The sequence below is a fragment of the Micropterus dolomieu genome, linkage group LG17 (genome assembly GCF_021292245.1).
Source record: "Micropterus dolomieu isolate WLL.071019.BEF.003 ecotype Adirondacks linkage group LG17, ASM2129224v1, whole genome shotgun sequence".
NCBI lineage: Eukaryota > Metazoa > Chordata > Actinopteri > Centrarchiformes > Centrarchidae > Micropterus > Micropterus dolomieu.
In genome coordinates, this window is record NC_060166.1 from 26595047 (window position 1) to 26612738 (window position 17692).

General features: G+C 40.4%; 2 protein-coding genes across 4 annotated transcripts in view; both read right to left on the reverse strand.

Annotated features, from left to right (window-relative positions):
• The window catches only part of plch1 (phospholipase C, eta 1), a 50125-nt gene extending 46625 nt beyond the window's left edge, over positions 1-3500 (reverse strand). The window contains exon 1 of the mRNA XM_046072816.1: positions 3426-3500. Coding sequence (XP_045928772.1) covers positions 3426-3500 — 75 coding nt within the window. The remainder of the gene's footprint in view (positions 1-3425) is intronic.
• Positions 3501-12717: 9217 nt separating this feature from the next.
• c18h3orf33 (c18h3orf33 homolog (H. sapiens)) lies at positions 12718-17656 on the reverse strand. Of its 3 annotated transcripts, none has more exons than XM_046073318.1 (5): positions 17591-17656; positions 16548-16607; positions 16076-16235; positions 13586-13746; positions 12718-13481 (listed from the first exon to the last, which is right to left on the reverse strand). In XM_046073318.1, exons 1-5 carry the CDS (start codon positions 17630-17632, stop codon positions 13215-13217), a joined length of 690 nt encoding a protein of 229 aa, XP_045929274.1. In that variant the 5' UTR covers positions 17633-17656; the 3' UTR covers positions 12718-13214. The 3 variants fall into 3 exon arrangements, with proteins under 3 accessions (XP_045929274.1, XP_045929271.1, XP_045929273.1); XM_046073315.1 differs by lacking the exon at positions 17591-17656 and adding an exon at positions 16955-17129; XM_046073317.1 differs by lacking the exon at positions 17591-17656 and adding an exon at positions 16955-17126 and having other exon boundaries at positions 12718-13478.
• Between the last annotated feature and the right edge of the window lie 36 nt (positions 17657-17692).

Consider the following 17692-nt stretch of genomic DNA (forward strand, 5'->3'; position numbering starts at 1 on the left):
GTTAGCCATCACCAGTTTGTCAGTCTGGATCTTGAAGTCCCACAGGATCTTAGCTCGGTCATTCTCAACTACCTTAGGAGGTGTCTTCCATTTTGACCTTGGGACTTCCAGTCCATACTCATGGCAGATGTTCCTGTACACTATGCCAGCTACCTGGTTATGGCGTTCCATGTACGCACTTCCTGCCTGCATCTTATACCCGGCTGTTATGTGGTGTACTGTCTCAGGGGCATCCTTGCCCAGTCTGCACCTGGGGTCCTGCCTGGTGTGGTAGACCCCCACCTCTAGTGATTTTATACTGAGTACCTGTTCCTGTGCAGCCATGTCCATTAGTCCAGCCTTTTCAAGCCAGTGGTAGGATTTCTTGATATCAGCCACTTCTTGTGGTACATGCCGTGCAGCGGCTTGTCTTTCCATGAAGATTCTTTGTCTTCCTTGTACTCACCCTCGGGTTTCTGCTGCCTGAGGTATTCACTAAGCCCTTCATCTTTGGGGGCCATCTTATTGATGTACACTTGGATCTTTGTTGTTTCATCCTGGACAGTGGTTTTGACACTCACTAGTACGCTTGGTGTACACTCTCAGGGTGCTGGATTTGGGGTGAAACCCTCCATGCATTGTGAGGAGCTCTCTTGTCTTGATGTCAGTGGCCTCTATCTCCTCCTTTGGCCAGTTTATTATACCAGCGGGATATCTGATGACTGGCAGGGCGTAGGTGTTGATGGCTCGGATCTTGTTTTTCCCATTCAGCTGACTTTTCAGGACCTGCCTTACTCTCTGTAGGTATTTGGCTGTGGCGGACTTCCTTGCTGCCTCCTCATAGTTTTCATTAGCCTGCGGTACCCCAAGGTATTTGTAGCTGTCCTGAACATCTGCAATGTGGCTTTCTGGTAGCTCAATCCCCTTGGTTCTGATCATCTTCCCTCTTTTTGATACCATGCAACCACACTTGTCCAGTCCGAACAACATTCCAATGTTGTTGCTGTAAATCCTGGTAGTGTGGATCAGTGAGTCGATGTCTCACTCATTTCTGGCATACTGCTTGATGTCATCCATATAGAGGAGGTGACTGATGGTTGTTCCACTTTGGAACCGGTATCCGTAGCCAGTCTTTGTGATGATCTGGCTGAGGGGGTTCAGGCCTATGCAGAACATCAGCAGGGATAGTGCATCACCTTGGTATATGCCGCACTTGATGGTGACTTGTGCAAATGACTTTGAGTTGGCTTCCAGACTTGTTTTCCACAGCCCCATTGAGTTCTTGATGAAGGCTTTTAGTGTCATTTTCAAGCATTCCAGTATCCATGTATGTGGCATTGAGTCGTAGGCTAGTCAATCCAGGGGCTGCACAGATTGGTCTGCCTGGTCTTGCAGTCTCGAGTGACTGCTCTATCAACCAGTAGCTGGTGCTTGGCTCCCCTGGTATTACTGCCCATTCCCTTCTGGGCCCTGTCCATGTATTAAGCCATGTGCCTACTTATCTTAGCCACTATGATGCCTGACAGGAGCTTCAATGTTGTGCAGAGGCAGGTTATTGGCCGGTAGTTAGATGGTATTGTTCCCTTCTGGGGATCCTTCATAATCAGGACTGTCCGTCCTTGGTTTAACCATTCTGGGTGGGTCCCATCCATCAGCAGTTCATTTGTGCTGCTAGGCGTGCAGTTAGTTTCTTCAGCCCGTAGGTGTGGATCATGTCAGGGCCTGGTGCTGTCCAGCTCTTCATACCTTCCACTCTTTCTTTGATGTCTGCCATTGTAATGGTTACTGGATCTTGTTCTGGTAAATTGCTGTGATCTGTTCTTAGATCCACTAGCCACTGAGCATTGGTGTTGTGGGATGCCTCTTTCGCCCCTTTTGTTCTTCCAGTACTGTTCAGTCTCAGTCTCTTGTGTGTATTACCCTGCCACTGAGAGTACACTTTGGATGGTTCGGTGGAGAACATCTGGTTTATCTTCCTGACTTCTGGTATTTCTTAAGTAGCCCCTTCTTTGCACCTTTCTGTAGGTCTGAGAGCTGAATAACCTCTCTTCTTGCCACTAGCCTTCTCCTCCATGGGGGGTAATGCTCTTTGTGACTTGTGGTGTTCATCTTATAGCCAAGCATCTCTAGGAGACCAATCAGCTGCTGTGGCGTACATCAGCTCATTGGTCTCAGTTATGGATTCAGTAGGGATAGTATGTAGTGCTGCATTCACATCTTCTTGCAGACTTTCAGAGGGTACTTTGTCACTTAGCCTTGGCAATCTTGGTCGTTGTACTTGGGGGTCCAGCTTACTTCAATCGTAGGTCAGTTGCCCTTATGTTGAGTGATTCTGTGCCGTAAGGTTATTGGGGCTTGGGACCCGATCTCTGAGTGTGGGGATGATGATGACATCTCCCCGCTGACCTATCGTCCTGGCTCCCCCTTGCCATAGCATATTTGTTGTATCAATCTCTAGTTGTGATAGGAGCTGCCGTTTGCGGATGTTAGAACACTGAGCTAGGAGTTGTTTCTTTGTCAGTGTTGGTTTTGAAGTATCCATATATCCCACAGTCTCTGCATATAACCCCTCTCACCGGGATTGCTAGTATAGTAGCATTGCATCAGATCCATATTTTCTGCTCTAGTCCATGAATGTCTTGTTCCAGTAGCCCATTTGTCATCAGGTTGCCCTGGTTCCCTAGCATCTGATGCGGACCTTGTCGACCAGGGCGACGTCTGAGCCAGTATGGCTCTTATATTTGTGGTTTCACTCATGCCTGAGGTAGGCAAGTAGCATTAAGGACCTTGCCTAAGGGTTCCCTGACCGGGAATCGAACCCACGATTACCTGAGCTATCCAGGAGGGCATATATATATTCAGGACCTGCCTTACTCTCTGTAGGTATTTGGCTGTGGCTAACCTTGCTGCCTCCTCATGGTTTCAGTTAGCCTATATATATTTTAATATCATATTAAATTATGCAACCTGGAAAACACATTGTCAGAGTTAGGCATGTAAAGGTCCAGGAGGTATTGCAACAAAGCTATCCCACTACTGCTGTTAAAGTCCATAGTGACTCCACAGTTGAGATTATATTGGGGCAGAAATTCATCTCCATTTATTTGCATCTTGTAGCCTTCAACACAATGCATTTTTGCTAAGTACGGGTTTTGCTGTTATTTTGAATTTTCTTCTTCTTCTTGTGGTGGCAGCATAAATTCCTCTTTCTTTAGTTTCTGTTCAAAAATTTAATTGTTTTTCAAATCAACAAAGGTTTTTTGTGGGGGAGTTTTTTCTCTTCGTAATCAAGAGGGTCAATGGATGGAGGGTGCTGTATACTGTACAGATTGTGATTTGTGAAATTGGACTCTCTATGTAAAGTTGAATTGACTTGACTATAAGCGAAACACCTTTCTACACCTCCAGCATGAAAAGATTCTCTGATCTTCCTCTACGAAACCTACCAGGTCCCATCCCTCTAGTGAGTTCTCATTGTCCCCTTTGAACTTCCTCATCTCTCTCCATGTGTTCTCATTCATCTTCTTTCTGTTTCTCCTCGCTATTATTGCCGGATTCCCAATTTTCCACCACTTCCTCCTAAACACATTTTATTCCTACCTCTCCCACTGCCAGTTTCATTGCTTAGTGTTTCCCCACCTGTTGCTCATCAGTCTTTGTGATTTACTGTGTCCCACTACAAATACACTCACACACAGGAGATACATAGATGTGGAAAGGCTCAGAGCATTTGGGACATTTGTTCTGCGGCATCTGGTGCCGGCTGACCTGAGGAGAGGTTACTGTCTGGTCGAACACGTAGAGCTCATGGGTCAAGTATCTTTGAGGTGAAAGTATTTTCCTGTGACCCTGCCACCACCTCACTTTAAAACACGGAAGCATGTAATGTCTGTGATGTTTAAGACAGACCATATGGACAAACACCCATTCATTTTGTTAATATGACACTCATGTCATGGTGAATCAGTTTGTGCATGGTGCAGAACTGATGCGCGTAACTGTAACATTTCTTTAATCATCAGAAAAATCTCTAATCTTTTACTGTAGGTCAAGCAATGTTTAATATCTGTTCCTTTGAATAATGTAACAATGACCTTTTTATCATCAGTAATATTTTATCATTATTGATTAAATATTAAGATGTACTTAAGTTGGTGCTGGAAGAAAACTTTACAAGAAAAAAAATGAAAAAAAGAGAATGAAACATCCTGCAAAAACAAAACATAAACATAGAGGCCAAAATATTCACTTTACAACAAGACCTGGAGAAAAGTGCTTTAAGAAAAACAGCAATACAGAAAAGTCAAGGCCTTTAAGACAATAAGTAGTGCTCTCTGATGCTTTGGTAGAGAGCCAAATACAGCTTTGACTTAATGTCATCATTTCTGCTTAAAATAAAGCATTTTCAGTATAGTTTATGATTATATTATAATAGTTTTGAAAACCTTTGTTTTGCCTTCATGTTATAAGCACAGAAAGTCATCTGAGGCTTTTCGTCATAGCCATTAAACTCTGCTTAACCTTGTGCCCGAAACGCCTCCTAGCTGCTCTGAACTCAGAACACAGCCCCTTGTGGCTTACTGCTTAATTATAGAATAAAGTTCCTAAATTACTGCTTGTTTTCATAACAGAGTCCAAATTAGAGATAGGAGCCGAGCAGAGGTGCATGACTGGAGACATTGTTTCAGAAACTTTAATGGCACGCCAGGTTGTGATACAGCTAGATAATGTGAATCCACCATAAACATTGAAGTCACATGGCAAGAATAAGTTACCACACTGTGCATGTTAGTGAGCTTAACAAAAGCTGCACAAGGTTACACAGCAAACAGATCATAGAGATAATGGAAAATAGTATTTATGTGATTCTGTAACAAATAAAACAAGTGAAAAACACATATTTGCATAATATTCACAAGTGACAGCCAAGTATGATTATCCCGATATTACCAACTTAAAGGAATTGTTCAACATCTTGCTGAGAGATAGACAAGAAGATTGTTACTACTTTCATTGTCCTTTAAATATGAAGCTACACCACCAACACCTCAAAACTTCACTAATGGTACAAAAGCTGAAATGTGAAAAATGGCACATTGTGGTTTTATGGGGGGGTTATGTGCCAAACTATTTCTTGGCAGTAGCAATGACTGCCCAGATTCGTCATGGTGAAGTTGCCAGGCAATCAGCAGAGACTGGTTTTTGTACAGATTAAACAAACAGGATATAACATGTTCATTTATAAGCTTTAGGGGTGCTGGTAGGTGGATTTTTTTGCCTTTGGACAGAGCCAGGCTAGCTGTTCCCCTGTTTCCAGTCTTTATGCTAAGCTATGATTGCAAGCCACCTACTGACCCCATACTACCAATACTATAATTTTACATCTCAAATCCGGAACTTGCATTATGCCTCCTGCTCACTTCCCTCTCTCATCTATCTTTCTCCTCATTCTCCCCCTCTCTCCCAACCCAACCGGTCAAGGCAGTTGGCCGCCCATCTTGAGTCTAGGTTATGTTCAAGGTTTCCACCTGTTAAAAAAGTTTTTTGTTGCCAAGTGATTGCTCATGGTGGGTGTCTGTAAATAATTTTACAAAGAGTAGCCTATAGTCTAGACCTGCTCTATGTAAAAAGTGCAATGAGATAAGTTATGTGGCGCTATATAAATTTACATTATTCATTTAGCTGACGATTTTATCCATAGCGACTTACAATTGCTATATGTCAGAGGTCACACAACCCTGGAGCAACTAGGGGCTAAGTATCTTGCTCAGGAACACAACAGTGGATTCGAACACGGGTCTCTCACACCAAAGGCATGTGTCTTATCCACTGCTGAACCTGGTTGAGGCTGCTGGCTGTAGCTTCATATTTTACCACACAGACATGAGAACAGCGTCTTTAATTTTTGGCAATAAAGCAAATAAAGATATTTGCCAAAATTTCAAACAATTTCTTTAATAATAAAACAGGTTGATAAACGTGTTTTTTTTTAAAGCAAACCAAGTGTGTGTCAGTGCATGTTGTGGAGTTAGTAAAGTGACTTGCTTATCCTCTTCTGACTGCGTGTAACACTAGTAGCCTTCTCATCTATAGGACGGCCCAGACTTCAAGGGAGTCTTTCCTGTCTACCAAGCTGCTGGGAGAGAACACAGCTTAAAAATAAATGTTTCGATGACAGACTGCCTGATGAGACACTCTATCTTATGCCCTGACAGGAAGTAGGCCGAGAATGCCCCCAAGTTAAAAGTTTTGTTGAAGTAGATAAATCAAACGGAAGTGATGCAATCTTATACCTGCGGATGTGCATTTTATTACTTCTACTTTTCCTGTCTGTCCTACATGAAAATGTACATTTTGATCTAACAGGACAGCAATCCATTACTGTTTTAAAAGCTACAGGCTGGGGAAGTCCATGCAGCGTTAATACAGGAGATTTCGGTTCTTATCAAGCTCAGTGACTATAGGCAGATAGCCTACTCTATATCTTCGCACATATCGTACAATATTGTGTCTTTCAAATTGAGAGCAGGCCTTTGGCACTGCAATCAAAAATTTGAAAAAATAGTAAAACAACAATGACATGGATTGGATGTAGGTCTGCGCAATGTTAACATTTTTTTATCAACTTTAATAATCAATCTTATGTTTGTGTTTCTTGACAAGACATCTGCTGATATCTGCAGACAGCTAGGCATGCAAGCATTAGCTACCCATTAAGTAGGGATTGACTGAAAGTATCTTAGAACTACTCACTGCCAATAGCTTCACCTCTAATAACCAGAAAATGCCTCCCCAAGAAACACAGAGTGCGCAGATCAGTGTGCAGTTTTTTTTCAGTCCGTCCCTCTTGTAGACGCAAGAGATAGGCAGAGCAAGCTAGCCACCTGTAAACGGCAACTATTCACATCACACATGTATCCAGGTATCATTTACGTAACTTTTTGCTAAATGCAACCTTTTAATACATGTTGTAATAACTAGATTACTAGAACTAACTCATAGTGTTCACACTTAACACACCATGTAAAAACTAAATTAACTAATTAAATTAATTACTAAATCTTGTGTGAAAAAAAGTTACAGCCCAACCATTAAAAGAAAACTGTACCTTTGATTTATTGAGGAACACTTTTTATGTACCTTTAGTCATAATTGAACCTCCTGGTTCAACATTAGCTGTCTTCTAATCTGCTAAATTGCTGGCTTTTTTGAGTATTTGTCTGACTGCTCATTTTCTTTGTCCCACTCGACTCATTGTATGCAAGCATTGTATGCCTCCTTGTTATCATGTCATCACAACTGATGGAAATGATGGCCAAAACTATGAACATATGGCCCAGATTGTAATAAACATACAATAATAAACATAATTCTCTTTTAAAGGGATGTTTTGTTTGCATGGCACATTTGACATTGCACGAATCACCCCCATATTGGCACCTATGTACAGTATGTACCAATGGCCCTCTCATGACACAAAGAGATCAGCATCTGTCACCCCATATTGATACATGCCAAAGAGCACTCTATGTAGACATGAATAATGAGATGCAATGACTGTTCTATTTTATGTGACCAGCTGCCATAATTGCTGAGTGATTATCAACCATGCAGATAATTTAAAAAGAAAATCTGCAACCCTTTCAGTGGTTTTCTGTAAAACAAAGGCAAAGGCTTATCGCCAACGCAGTTACGTTGCTTGTTATATCTCTCTTCACTACAAGTCAGTAGGGATGGTTGAGGATCCTAATGGCATTCAGCCTGTAAGCCACCTTGCTGTTCTATAGAGTCAGTGAAATGCTTGTATTTGCTTGTAAAGCAGTTATCAGAACACAGAGTAAACAGTCTTGCTATGCAGATGCCCAGACGGGTCGTTTCCAAAATAAGTGTGAGGAGTGTAATAATAGTGTAAATAAGTGTAATAAGAGTGCTTCCTAAGTCACTAACTCAAGAAAAGGCTATAAAGGCAACATCTAAAATGGAGGAAAATAGTATTTTAATGAATGTTCATGAATTCATGTAAGAATATTGTCATTTTGGGGTGGTCAGACATTGCCTTTCTCATCAAAGAATCACGGGGGTAATGTGAAATATTTGTAGTGTGTGGTGCATCGCTACAGTCAATTTCTATACTGTTAACTGAGATTAAATGTCACATTTTTAATTCAGATTCAAGATCATTTTTCTTGTTTTTTCTTGTTTGGTCTAAACATGTTGAAAATTACTGATCACAGTTTCCCAGAGTGACATCTTCAAATTACTTGTTTGTCTGACCAATAGTTTTTAACTTATAATTACAAATAACCAAAGGAAACTGCAAATCATCACATTTGAGGAGCTGGAACAAGAGAATGTATGACAAGTTTACTTTTCTGATGATACACTAATTGATTAATGAACTAATCATTTCAGCTCTACAAAACTGCTATAATATGTGTTCTTCAGGCTAAGAGGAAAGAGGAAGTTGCGACATCTAAATTGTCCAGCCAATCAGTGAGCCTTTGATCTGATAAGGAGACCTAGCAAACCTTAAGGCAGCGAGGTTACTGAGGGGTCAGTTGTTTTACAGAGGGTCAGGGAGGCTATCAGAGCTTGTCAACAGATGCCTTACGAACATCGTGGAGTCCTGAAAACAAAAGTAAACTGCAAACTGTGGATTCTCCTCTGCAGTGTGTCCTAACTGACTGATTTAAATCAGCAATAGATATGATGAGAGCTCTTCTGTTTCTAAATTATGCACCTATAAGAAGTTTATTTATTATGTTATTATAATTATTTACTAGTACTACATCCTGAAATTATTAAATTTAATCCAAAAGATGCTACATATTGCATGAACATTCATCCATTTTAGGTGAAAATCTGTCTCCAGAGCCAGAATTACAGCATGTTTTTTTTAACTTTCACGTGTGCTGCTGTGTGCGCGTGTGTGGTAGAATGTGTGTGTCATGAGGTCGTCTTGCTTTACTTTGGAATTGAGGGGTTTGAGGGGTGGGTGTAAGGTCATAAGTCAAACCCTCAGATCCATTTCAAGCAAAGATAGCCCCCCCACCTCTCGTCTCTCACCTCCTGTTCCTATCCTTTACTTTTACTCTCAGGTTTAGGACTCAAACTGTCTGTTTAACGTCCTCATTGACAGGTGAGAACTGTTTTCTGCAGGGGGCCTGAGTGCGGCATCATAACAACACATCTGCTGGTACCCAGAGAGTCCAATACATACACAGTTTCCCATCTTAGTGTTTGAAAATGTATATGAGCAAGTGTGTGATTGGTCTCTGACATACAGTAGCACAAAGTGACAGCTTGTTAATTTTTCTGAAACTAACCCTACCAATTTTGGGGACAGGTGTCAATAATAATAATTCATTTAATTAACAAATGTTTAAACATTTATATTTGTAAACACAATCCAAGCAACTCAGAACTAGCACAAGGCGACCCAGTGGGCTTCAAGAGGTTTTATACATCCATAGAAATTATGTAAAACCAGACCAGATGTCTATTTGATACTTGCATTTTTTTGTCAAAACATGCAGCCACACCAGGCCAGTGAAAGGGACAGGGGTCTAATTGGGATTAAGCTGCTATCTATCTATATGGTATAAGTATATACCCACTGTTTGGTTCATTCAATCCCATAGTGTTCACCCACAGTCCTTTTCCCTTCATTTCCACCAAGAAACCAATTATTCATGAGGGATCACCCACAAAGAGTCATGTTCCATTCCTACAACCCTACACCAGCAAGCTGATACAATGTTCACAATAGTTCAAGTCACCAAATAACAAGAGAGTCACTTTACAGCTAATGCATTCCTACACACACACACAAACACACGCACACACACAGCCTCTACAGTGCATATGGCTGTGTGATGGAATAGTTACCCAGTATAATAATAATAATAATTGCCAGTAAGAGTTTTTTGTGACAGCAGGTCAAAGCACATATTTACCTCATTTGGATAATGTTCTATTAACAAGGCCAAACTGTACATTAAACATGACTGAATTTGGACCTGAGTATTACCAACTCTGCCTAATAAAGACACTCCTTGTGTGTGAGACGTTGACAACACTCACAGGCAGGAGTAAAGATGGAGAGTTAACCTTTGTGTTTTTGGGTGCATTTCACTGTCACACCAGCTCTCTGTCTCTTTAAATCTCTTTGTCTTTCACACCCAGCCAGCTACACACAACCACTCAAATCAAATCAAAAAATCCCCAAGGACTATGCTCTCGGACGGGGGAGTGCCCCATCTCTTTCTCTGGGATGGCTACCGGCTGGGTGTAATAAAGGCCTTTGTTAAGCTGCCCTGCTGCAAATCTCTGATGTTAAGCACAATGGGAAGGAGCACCATAATGTGAAACGCATGCAGCAGAAAATGCTTCAATCAATCACACAGATGAAATATTGATTCTCGTGGCAAACACGCCAAAGTATATGACAAAAATATAAGTCATATCAGCTCAGGCAATTTGTGGTTGCCAAGTACTTCAAGAATTGTACAAATAACATTTTGAGCCTCATTGCCTCCATCTTTGCTGGAGTGGTACAGTAAAGATAGTGATTGAAATGTCTTGAGTTTCTATTTTACAGAGCCAGTGTCCAGTCACACAGGTTTAACAGGTGCACATCTGCTTGGATACTGTATACAGTATCCTACCAACACTAAATTTAAAGAGAAAGCTAAATGTGTGCAGATTGCCACAGTCAGAAAAGTTTACAGTTAAGTTTCACATAAAAAGGCTCAAGTTAGCAAAATGCACCTTGTGAGATATGTCATGCTGTTTATCTAAAAACAATGTCAGTCCTTCATGAATCACATCATAAATCGCAGGTTTACTTCTGTCATTTTCAGATTTAGAATGTTTTTTTGTTTTTTTTAAATCCGTGATTGCATGCATCTTAGCTGGAGTGTTATAGTAATGAAAAAAAGGTTAGTAAAATGCACATTGTGAGATGCAGAAAAGAAAAGAAAGGTCAGTCCTTCATGAATTAGACCAACCATCACTGGTTTACTTACTTATGTCACTTCAGTGAAAACCGCGTTGCCAGCCTCCTCACAAAATCCTGCCACTTTCATCAGAACAGCAGTCCTTCAGGTACTGAACGTCCATGGCACAGGGCACAAATGTAAAACAAGTCAGTGATAATTCCAGCAGAGTGGTTTCAGGGATAGAGAATGTCTCAACAACTTTCCTGGTGTGGGCAAGTACCCACCACAACACTAAGCACAGTGCCTCTTCAAATGACTACTAGTGTGGGACCGGTGGATATGGAGAAAACCTGGAATGGATTTCAGAGTGGACTACATAGCCAGAAGAGAGCCAAAGACATGGTTTACTCATGCATTCAGTAGATCCATTAAAATTTAAGGGGGAAAAATACTAAACAAAACATTATTTTATATCAAAATTCAAGAACAATGACATAAAGCTCCATAAGCAGATATTCTTATTGCCATTTTCCCCGCATACCTTTTTTTCTTTTAATTGGATGAAATTTTAATCATATAATATTTGACATTGTTTTTATTTTGTTTGAATTCTAACAGTCAGCATTTTGTCCAGTAGTGTTTAAAAGATGATGCAGAAGCAGGTGGTCCCATATCATCAACTGAAGTTCCAACTACTTTCAGATTCTTTAAATGATCTTCTTTCTCCCTTGAATCATTAAATTGACATTTCAAGAAAATTTTGCACATTTGACAAGTGACCATGCAGTATATTGATGCCAATAATCAAATATGGATCATTGCTTGTATTCAAAGAAAATTCCTACCTGCACAAATCTTAAATTTTCATCTGAGTTTAGATAAGAGATGCAGTGCACACTAAATATTATAAAGACGTCTTCAGTGAACAGCACTGATTCTCTGTGATCTGCAGCTTCAGAAACTTTACTCTGCCTTCCCGCTCTTCTCTGTCTCAGCCATGGTTTCCCTCCCACTCCTCCCTCGGTGACAGTTCAAAGTCTGGCAGCAACAGCCATCAGCCTGAAATGCACCTTACAATTTGAACCAGCCCACCAATCACAAGCCTCTTCGGCCTTAACAGTCCCTAGTAACATTTGCACAACAAAAGAGAGCTGATTCATCACCCCTCAAGCCCCCCCTCCCTTCGCTGCCTTTCCCTTCCACTGTGACTCCTCCTCTCTTGCCTTTGTGCTCAGACCCAAAATCCCCTTCTACCCCTGTGACACCTCCTCCCCTTTGCACTAATCGTCTTGCGGCCATTGGATTGACTGACTGCTCCAGTACTACCTCTCACTGCATTGAAACCCCCTCACCCTGCACCCCACAGGACACACATCACAGTCTGGCCTTATGTGCAGGCCCTCCTCCTCCTCTTCCTCTGCTGCTGCCTTGCATAGATGAAGCATGGATAACAATCACAGTACATTAAAGCACAAGGTGTCATTTTGGTAGTGGACTCTGCAAACAATAATGACAATCACATAAAAGCATAATCGTGGACACAGGAAATTAACTTTAGGGTGTATCAGCAGGGGTTGGTGTACACTCATTGGAACAAAACAACAGTTAAAATTTTTTTTTTAATTTATACAATGATGCCATATGACATAAAAGGCAATTTACATGCTCGGTCTCTATTCTATTCTGTTTCAGTGCTTAAATACTCTAATGCCCTGGTCATATTACAGCTAAAAGGGCCCTCTTTGTAGGTACTTAAAGACCCCCACACATACACACAACATGTAAGGCTCCCACGGGGTTTGTAGAGTATAGCCTTTATTTCGCTTTGTATTTCACATTTGGTGTTTCTATAGCAACAGTGATCTCGGAGAGGGACAAGTGGACCCCCCTCTCCATTTTGAACGACATTAACATACCCCGCCCCCATCTTGTGATTAGTGGGGTGTCCCGTACACACACACAACAGCAGAGGAGGCCATGGTTAGCTGTGGTTTAAGGGGGTAAATGAAAGGCAAGGGATTAGTATCAGAGTTTGAGACAAACCTTTTTAATCTTTTCAAACGTCTAAAGGCAGAAACAGTGAAATATAAACAGGAACATTGGCAACAGGTGTAAGGAGGTAAAAAAAAAGTTCTTGTTTTTTGTAATTTCAGGGAATTTTAACTATTTTTGCAGCATTGAGAAGCAAGAATCTGTGACACAAGACTGATTAGTGATGGATGGCTCCCCCCTAAACCTGTAGTTAGACTTCTACTTTTACATGTGTCAGTATGACAGCGGGCTATAACAGGTAAGTTAGTGCTTCACGTCCCTTTTAAGGATCCTCCTCATCAGTCTGACTAAAGCGTTGTCCCTGACAGCCCTGGAGGCCCTCTCCCATAGGCTGTCCTGCTTCCACAGTCCCCGCCCCTTCCTCTCAGCCTTGACCTCTGCCCTGTGCAGCCGTTTGTGAAGACGCCAGTTGAGGCGAGAGTCAGGCAGGACTCTGACAACGGGTGCAGTGCGGGCCAGACCAAGCCTGAGGAGCTCTTCGTTTATACAGTAGCTCCACATGGACCCCTGCTGGAGAAATGAGGGAAGACAAGGAAATGAGTTCATGAACTATGAACTCCTATCAGTCTGACAGTCATGACAAATAAGCTATAATTTCCACCCTCCACCCTCACCGTGCTTTGAGACACCAAACAGTGTAGTGTGTCGTCTTCTCGGCTGATAAGTTTTAGCCAGACTGTTTGGGCAGGAGTCAGGTTCTTCTGCAGCCATACCCTGCCCTCCGGAGTCAACTCCACTCCTGCAAGATGCACTAGCATCAGAGACGTGCACACACCTAGAGAGAAAAAAAAAAGTGCCATTTACCATATGTGTTACAGTAAAGAACAGGTTATATGTGACCTGTAGAGTTTCATATGACTGATTATGATTAGAGCTGGGTATTGTCTGAAATTATATTTTTTGGTAACAGTGTTGAAATGATACCAAAATTACACCTTACACATTACTTTAAGAAATATAAACATGTTTTTCTACTGTCTCTTTTTTTATTTAACAAAAGCACCTTAACTTTTGAAATGTTGTCTACATTTACATTTACTCATTTGCAAGATGCTTTTATCCAAAGCGACTTACATTTGAGGAACAACATACAAGCATCAACTGACAATACATACTAGTAAGAGCAGCAATAAGTACTAGTAAGCTCATAGTACATATCACATCAGTGGGGTAAATACTTAGGGAAGGAAGTCAGAGTAAACAAAAAGTGCAATCAAAACAAAAAAGTGCAAGTGTCTAAACACAAGTAGTGATGCAAAAACCATGCTTACATTAAATAGTCTAAAATTCAGCTTCAAATCAGTATCTCACTGAACAAGACTACAAATCTGCCCAGGCATTTGATGCCAGCTTCCACAGACATATTTCATTTGGTACTAAAAAATAAAGTTTTTGAGTTATTAAGGTTCAATATTGGGCTGAATTATGACTGACTAAGACTTTATATGAAAAATAGCAAAGTATGAAGAATCAAAGTAATGTATTTATCATTATACAACACAAGGTTGTACAACAAAATTAAAGTTTGTAGTTCCTTTATGGTACACACATAGAACATAACAGATACAGTAATCAAATTTACAGTATATTAGAAAAGGGTAATAAGTACTATTATTATACAACTATGCATACACATATTATACAACCAGGAAATAATTATGCAGTGCATTTTTTGAATTTGCATCTGGGAGAATGTAAACAGTAGTGAGATAGTGATAATATGGTTTTCATTTGACATTTGCAAAACAGTGTCCATCCACTTTGACTGAGTTTGAGCACCATGCATCATTGATGTAAACTCATTGCCGGAGTCTTGCACTCTATCAAAGAAATTCCAGTATATGACCTTTGTGTAACAGCCACAGTCCCAAACGATCGCTCTAACCAGCTTTAAAATGTGGGAGGTCAAGTGGGACAAAGGTAATATTTGAAATAGCTAGACAAGAGCCAATCTGTTCATGTGAGTCCTTCACACTGAAGTTGCAGATAAAGCACTTTCTAAAGCACAAGCTGCTTGATTTTATTGCTCAGTCAATACCATGATTTAATAACACAGATAACAAGCTTACCTGTCACTCTCGCTCATGAAAAGATGATCAAATGCAACAGAGTAAAAATGTAACAATGACATTTTTGGTGTAACAAAATAATAAGGTGCACTTGCAGGGGCTGTGTAACTGCCACATTTTTGACGTGCTGATTCATTTTCCATTAGGTTATTTTTGTGTAGGGAGGCTTACAAGCTGCTTTTCATCATTTTTGTGTCTATGTGCGTTCATGATTTCATTCAAAGGCAATGGTGGATGAAGTATTCAGATCCTTTACTTAATTAAAAGTAATAACACCACACTGAAAATATTCTGTTACAAGTAAAAGTACTGCTTTGCAATGTTACGTATGAAAAAGTATGTATGTATATAGTCAGAAGTAGAACTGAAGTAGCCTCTCGGATGAGAGGCCAAACGTCTTTGAGTATCTTCAACCAGTCCAGTTGCCCTTGATTTTAGATACTTAAAATAGTAAAAGTAAAAGTATTCAGTGCAGACATACTCTGTCCCCTGTGACTGCTATACAATTATGTCCTTAGATTTTTATTAGTCATGCGTTAATATAAAAGCAGGATTTTACTCTTGAAGTAATTGAGGTGGGGCTAATTTTGAAATATTTTACATCGGACTGCATCTAATGACTATTGTTATCATCGATTAATCTGCCTATTATTTTCTTCACTAATTGATTGATTGAAAAAATTCTGAAAATAGTAAGAAATGCCGTCATAATTACCCTATAAAATAACTTAAACGATTGACTAATCATTTTAGCTGAACTTGTATAAACTGTTGGGTAGTTTAATTTATAATAAAACGCCATATTTTATAAACTCTTCAAAAGTTTTTGTGCGTAAACATCTTAATTTCTAAGGTAATGAATAACTAAAGCTGTCAGATAAATGAAAAAGTACAATATTTCCCTCTGAGATGCAGAAGAGAAGTAGTGGCATGAAAAGAGTAGACTCAAGTAAAGTAAATATGTGTACAAGTACAGTACTTTAGTAAATATACTAAGTTATTGTCCATCACTACTCAAAGTACACCCCACATTACCTTTGTGTTTTGAAAGTAACGGAGAGAGGACTGGCAGATAAATCGGGACATGTTCCACTTGGAGTCCTTTCTCTGTGATTGAATGAACTTTCCCACGAAGGCTGACGTTCCTCTCAATGAAACGAGCAGGGATCTCAGACGCAGCTTGAAATTTGGTGATCTGAAGAGGAGAAATGAGAGAGCTGAGTGGCAACGTTTCATGACTCATTAGGGTAAAATATCTAAAAATGCATTTCATTCACATACTACAAATCTAATATTATAAATACACAAAGAGATTAGGAATTAACTGTGTCAAAAAGAAAAAGCTTTCTATTCTTAATTGAGCCTTCAGTCAAGAATCTTCACAGTTTCCACTTTATAGATAGATAGATAGATAGGCTAATTAATAAATCCTGTTGGGGAAATTCAAGAGTTACCGAGGGTCTGTAATTTGATCAACATTTGAGGTCTCTTTGCCTTTCTCTCTTACCAGTTTGATACTCCTTGCTATTACAATAACACCAGCAACTGCCAGTCCTGTGCTTATGTTCTGTGTGAGAGAGGAGAGAGCAGTTCAGGGTTGACAGGATGGCAGTGATAACCATCAACCCAGCTGAACATGTGCTGGACAACGACACTGACAAAGACTTTGACAGAGGTAACAGTGACACATGGGCATCAAAACCCCCATTGGAGACAACTGGTGATGCCTGACAGGATATCTGACACCATATGGTACTGAATGGTCTTGAATGCTCCCCTCTCCTAGGTTACCAGCAACTTCAAAACTAAAATGTAAATGCCGGTGGCCCATGTACACAATGGCAAAGAGGTGTCTATACATATATGCCCATGCATCACGAGTCACTTTCAGCTCACACGGAAGGAGACTCCTACCCGCACAACTGCTAAATGATCATCTGCGAACTGAGATATTAAAGACACGATGTTCTGAGACAACTGGTTTCGTCGGTCTCTTTGTTGTCTGTCTTTCAGTCCCTCCTCAGTTTCTGTTTCTCTGGAAGTCTCCGGCATGTTGTTGACATTTGCTCGATGCGTCTGACGCTCCGCCTATTTGGGAGGGACCAACAAAGTGTATCGCTTGCATAAAGTCTCCGCCCTGTGGTTTGGTGTGAATATGACACGACGGCTTTGAAGTGCGCCTGACTGCATGAACTTGATATATATGTTATAAAACCTCTCAAAATTGCAATAATGTGCACTTTGCTCTGTGAATGTCTGGGCTATTTTCTCCTTTAGGCACAGTAATATAGCGAAGGACAAAAAAATGTTCATGCACATTGCAGCTGAGGTTCAAACGATCAACCTATTAGCCTAATAAATACCGCTGGGATCATGTTTGTCTGCACAACTTGACCTAGATAACTTCATATCTGCAGTATAAGTCAGTGCACAAAGCAAAAAGCTCAGACAGACAATAGAAGTACTTTCTAAATTTAATTAATATTTATAATAATCCTTATTGTATGCAAAAATATATATTTTCCACAATAAATCCCATTTTTTTCTCACTTTTCTGGAACAGTCACATGCAGCAGATGCACAGGGAAACATGTTTAGAATCAGAAATCATTGAGGAGTGACCACTGACTGTATGACAGATGCACAGGAGCT

Coding starts and splice junctions, on each gene's coding strand:
- c18h3orf33 (XM_046073315.1), bottom strand. CDS start 17,092: ATGCCGGAGACTTCCAGAGAAACAGAAACTGAGGAGGGACTGAAAGAC. Junction 16,236..16,547: donor TAGCAAGGAGTATCAAACTG/GTAAGAGAGAAA, acceptor TCTCCTCTTCAG/ATCACCAAATTTCAAGCTGC. Junction 13,482..13,585: donor GTTTGGTGTCTCAAAGCACG/GTGAGGGTGGAG, acceptor TCATTTCTCCAG/CAGGGGTCCATGTGGAGCTA.